The sequence below is a fragment of the Tupaia chinensis genome, unplaced genomic scaffold, assembly GCF_000334495.1.
Source record: "Tupaia chinensis unplaced genomic scaffold, TupChi_1.0 Scaffold148792_1, whole genome shotgun sequence".
NCBI classification, from domain to species: Eukaryota; Metazoa; Chordata; class Mammalia; order Scandentia; family Tupaiidae; genus Tupaia; species Tupaia belangeri.
In genome coordinates, this window is record NW_006208639.1 from 946220 (window position 1) to 951868 (window position 5649).

At 37.5% G+C, this 5649-nt stretch overlaps 1 protein-coding gene across 1 annotated transcript in view; it reads left to right on the plus strand.

Moving 5' to 3' along the window:
• COL28A1 (collagen type XXVIII alpha 1 chain) overlaps positions 1 to 4058 on the plus strand; it is a gene marked incomplete at its 3' end in the record, with an annotated part of 32799 nt that extends 28741 nt beyond the window's left edge. The window contains exon 8 of the mRNA XM_027769143.1: positions 4032 to 4058. Coding sequence (XP_027624944.1) covers positions 4032 to 4058 — 27 coding nt within the window. The remainder of the gene's footprint in view (positions 1 to 4031) is intronic.
• Between the last annotated feature and the right edge of the window lie 1591 nt (positions 4059 to 5649).

The window sequence follows — 5649 nt, forward strand, 5'->3', positions numbered from 1 at the left end:
ATATGTGATCATAAAAAAAAAAAAGATAAGCTGAAATAAAATATGTAAAGCGAAAGGAGTTTATTTGGCATAAACTTGAGGATTGATGCCAGCATGCTGCCAGATGAACAGGTTGCCCCAAACATGCTCACTCAGGTCTTACAATCTTCAAGCAGGTTTAAAAGGCAAAAAGAACAAGGGAAGGTGATGGGTCATGGAATGGTGAGATGAGGTACCTAAAAAAAAAGTGTTAGAAATGATTTGAAGGGAGAGTTTGTGTCAAAGTGGATGTTCAATGCTGACTGCTAGGACTCTGCTTTGCTAGAAGGTGGCAAGCCCCCACAAATTTTAGATGAAGTATGTGATCCAAGAGTTGTGTATTAGGCAGATTAATCTGTCAAGGCTCTAAAAAAGAGTTTGAAATGGGAACAAGAAGAAAAAGGAGCACTTAGAAGAAGATTTGTTGTTGCAGCTGACATGCAAGGTAACAGGGACATTGGCTAGGGATGTTCTGGCCACTAGGAAAGCCACTAGCCATCTGTGGCTACTTCGTACTTGGAATGTGGCTGTCCTAATTTAAATGTGTGGTGGTAGTAAAATCCACACTGAATTTTAAAGGCTTAGTGTTTAAAGAGGTTGTAACATATCTCATTGATCATTTAAAAATATCAATTAAATGTTGAAACGATAGTATTTTATTTAATTTTATTTATTCATTCGTTTATCTTAATTTGACCAGAGAATGACAGACACACAGAGAGAAGGAAAGTGAGAAAGCAAGTCATCAAGTCCAGGATTCAAACCATGGTCGGCCATGTGGGAATGTCCAGTGTCTTAACCACCACGCCACCTCCTGGCCCCAAATGATAGTATTTTGAACCTATCGGGATAAATGAAACACACTATTAAAAATTCATTTTACCTGTTTATTTTTAGAGTTTTCTTTTTGTTTGTTTTTGACACAGGGCATGTGCATTCACCAGAGAGACAAAAAAAGACAGTCAGAGTGAAAGTGAAAAACCATCCCTCAGAGGTGATGGCCATATTGCAATCCCCTTTCCTCCATTTTCCTTCTGAGATTTTGGGCATGTGTGCACATGCCCCAGCATGAGTTTCAAGCCAGAAGGTCTGGGACTCAAACAACGATCAGCCATGTGGGAGTCCAGCACCTTAACCACCACACTATCTGCTGGTCCCTATTTTTTTCTTTTAAAAGTGCTGCTATAAGAGCATTTAAAATTATATCTGTGACTGGCATTTGTGGCTCATATTATATTGGACAGCATTGGGCTACAGTGATGACAAAATAGGAAGGGGATATTGTAAGAATCCATAAAAGAGGAGATGACAGCATGTGGTAACAACTTTTATTTAAAAAACTTTCTTAAAAGAAATATTTGTTAAATTATTTATCATTAGTAGTTTTTTTGTTTCTTTGAGAGACCAAGAGATAGAGTAACAGAAAGCAAGAAATCAGTCCCCAAGGGGGATGGCCGTGCCACAGTCCCTTCTCCTCCATTCTCCTCTTCGGATTTTGGGTATGCACACACATACACCTCACATGAGTTTCAAGCTGCTGGGTCTGGGAATCAAACTGCCATTGACCATGTGGGAGCCCAGTGATATAGCCATTATGCCATTTGCTGGTCCCAGTATTTTTCAAAACTTTGCTACAGGACATGTGCACTTGCAAGAGAGAGAGTGAGAGAGAGAGCGAGAGCGAGAGCGAGCAGGCAAGCCACCAGGTCCTGGACTCAAACTGCAGTAAGCCATGTGGGAGTCTAACGCCACAACCCTCATGCCACCTACTGGCCCTATGGTAACTTAACTTTCACACATATATACAGCAAATACATATTGAGCACTTGATACGCACTGGGCACCCTGTTAGTTGCTAAGGGTACAGGACTAAGCAAGATAGTTTCTATCTCATGAAGACAGCAGGTGTGAAAAAAGAACCAGGCAAATAAATGAAAACATAATTTCAGCCAGTGAAAAGTGTTATGGAAATAAAAGACAAGGTAATAAGGGTACCATTCTAGAGAGAGCAGTGTACAGTGACCCCAAGGTGGAAAGAAGTGTGGCATATTAAAAAAGTAGAAAGACAAGACCATGGAAGTAGGTTAGTAGGGATTTGTATGCCAGGGTAAGGAGAGTGGATTCTAAACAAATTCCAGTGAGAAACTGTTGGAGAATTTTAAACAGGTTGGATTAAAGAGATATAAGTGGTAAGTAAAGAAGAAAGAAAACTAAGAGAATTATAAAGTATCTACTCTGTGTGATTTAAAAATGTGATGATGCCATTAGTAGAAATAGGAAATCAGAAATAAATTTGGCAGAGACTGGTGAGTGCAATTTTGGGTACTTTAAATTATAATATTTCCAAAATGGTAATTAGGCTTCCCTGAAAGGAATGAAAGAAGGAAGGAAAGAAAGAAAAATAAAGTACTGATCGCAACCAAGCAATAAATTGACCCGTGATTTTAGAAAGACAACAGGAAGAAAAGAATATACTATTAAAAAAAAAAAACTTAATTATTTTTCTAAAACTGCATTTGACTTCTTTCAAAATATAATCTTAACTCTTGCAACATATGATAATGATAGAGTTTTAGATTTAGTTGTAAAGGACAATGTATGTGTTTTAAGGGATGGAGGATGCCCCAGGATTCCTGAGCTTAGTTTAGGTTTTTTAGTGCTATAAACATGAATTGTTATAAAAAAAGAATCCCAATTAAACTACTATAGTGTAGCCTTTAATTTTATGTACAATCCTAAAAAATTATCATTTACGTGAATAAGTATTTCTAAAATGAATTAAATTGTAGTGTAACCATATTTCTTACTAATTCTACTTTTATCTTCTATTTCACAGTGACCACTCATTTGGACAGAAGTGTTACTTTTCTTCATAGTTTTTTTTGTAAAAAACGTCCCATATAGGACAAAATTTTGTAGTCTGACTCACATGTTATTGCAATAATAACTGTTTATTCCATTAGTTTTACTAGCTTGCTTTAAATGTCTTGCAATTCCATTTTCATACTTGAAAAATATAGTTGCATGAAAAAGTCATGAAATCTCATTTGAAAAAGACTTGCTGTTTCTTATAGTTGGTAATTTCCTAGTCCGCTTAATATTCTGTACTGTATTACTTAACCAACTTACAGGCAGTGACACAGGGAAGAAGGATTCCCGAGAGTGACTCAGAAAACAGCAGAGGGGCTGCCCCTTCATTTAGAGTGAGATAAGACAGTAACTTAAAGGTCACTTTCTCAGGGCTTATAAAGGAACTATTCATTTCCTTTATGCTATATATTCCAGACCAAATTTGAAAAGAGGATCATAGGGGAGACAAATATTTATGCACATCTTAAAGGCCATTACTTTAGCTCATCTTTAAAGCCAATGTATCTGAGTTCATGAAACATTCTTAGCTTTTATTACAGCTAGGAATTCCTAGTTTAAAAGTCAGTGTAACAATTTTGCAAGGACTATTAAAGGTCTTCACTTTTATAGTAACTTGGTACATATTCTCTCCTTTAGTTTTAGGTCAAAGGGTAAGAAATTTGGTTTGAAAAAAATACCTAGAACTGAGAATAGGATGTAATAAAAGGAAAAATAAGTTATTTTCTTCTTTTTAGTTAATTCCCAAATGCTAAGAGAAGGGAAATAGCCTACATTTATATGGTCTTATTTTCCAAGACTGTAAAGGTGTGTTTTTGTTGTGCCTTTAAGTGAAAAATATCTAATGCTTCCTTTGTAATACTTCCTGTGCCTTATAATACCATGTTTCCCTTCCCTTTCCTTCCCTTTCCTTTCCTTTCCTTTCCTTTCCTTTCCTTTCCTTTCCTTTCCTTTCCTTTCCTTTCCTTTCCTTTCCTTTCCTTTCCTTTCCTTTCCTTTCCTTTCCTTTCCTTTCCTTTCCTTTCCTTTCCTTTCCTTTCCTTTCCTTTCCCCTTCCCTTCCCTTCCCTTCCCTTCCCTTCCCTTTCCTTTCCTTTCCTCTTCTTTTCCTTTCCTTTCTCTTCTTTTCTTTTCTATTCTAATTAGGGAATTCCTGGATATAAAGGAGACAAGGTAAGTTGGAAAATAGACCAGAATTTCAGAAAGAAAAAGAGTACTTAATATATTTAATGCATTATTTTTCTTCATTTTTGTAAGTTTAGTTTTTTTCATTCCTAAGTATACTCTTAACTCTGTTAAAATAATAACAAAACTTAAGATACAGGTATGTGTTATAAGGGGTAGAGGGCACCTTAAGAATTTTGACATTAAAATCCAGCCTCCTTGGGTCTGCAACATGAATTCTTTCAGTAGAAAACCCCAATTTAATAGCCACAGCCGTCAATACTAATATCCAAACTAAAAGTTTCTCTATACAATAATCAGATGTAGCAATACTACAAGTAGTTGCTCCCATAGAACTTAACTTCCTATGAGAAGTGAGATACGTAACACTCTCCCAGGAAAGGGGATTTATCATGGTTAAGCAGTAAAGAACCACTAACTTCAATATGTCAGGCACCTGGGGAGACTTGCAGGGGAGTAATTGTGGCAAACAAAAAGTAGAAGTTGGTAGACAATTGAACGATTATTTGCAAATTATGAGTTAGGAAATCAAATGCTTCAAAAGAAATTAACAAATTTGACTGGAGTTTAGGAACCTCTGTGAGTGTTCAGTGGTTCATTGATAAATCTTCCCACATTTGTCTTTATTATCTGAAATCAGAACATTTTCCGATCATCCATTGTACTACCTACAGGTGATAAAACTCTCAGAACTCGGGAGAGGACTGAACTTTAGAGGGTTCTGCTCTGGGTCTTTTCTAGCCTCCATACTTCTCCCAGAGAAAGGGATCTGCAGGGTTCCTCCTGCCTATGCCTCCTTCTAGATTAAGCTTTGTGTACCAAGACCCTGCAGTCTCTTCTTGATGGCATGAGCCTGCTAGGAGGGCATACACAAAGCTCTTTCCCACATTGTTCATCTTCCCAGGCCCTAGGGGGAACCAGACGACAGCTCTCTGTCAGAGCAGGAGTCCAGTAGGGGCATGCTGAGCTGCCTGGGCCTTCTGCATTTATGTGCTTCTGGTTCTTCTTGTGGAAAGAGCATGAGGCAGAAAGCAAAGTGGGGCCAGGCTGCCAGCTGTGGGCATAAGGTTGTTTCTGGAAGGCCTCTGAGGGCCCTCACCCCCATTTTTTAATTCCATTTGAAGGAACATTTGTCAAGAAAGGAAGCTAGAACATATTATTAGTTTATTAATTGGATTTTTAACTTTCAGCTATTTAAACATGGCGTGCAGGCCTCCACTTGTGCTCTGTCCTGGGCCCTGCAACCACTAAGAATGAACCTACATGCAGTCTAGTAAAGACAGCCCAAGCACTGAAAATGTTAGGTCTGAAAGGAGAAGAGTGAAAAAGAAAGTTCCAATGATTCTGGACTTAGCCATAAGAACTTGGACAACTCAACACGGGGGAGTATCTGTTTATTCGTCCATGTAGAACTAGATTAATACAGGCCTGTCTAATTTACAGAGCAGCTGGAGAATCAAATGGAATGATTGGTATGACAATATATTATAAACTATTTGTTATCATGAAAGGACAAAGAACAAATATTAGTATGTGAGAGTTAAAAAAATTTTACAATTATAGGGAACCAGCAGTTAGC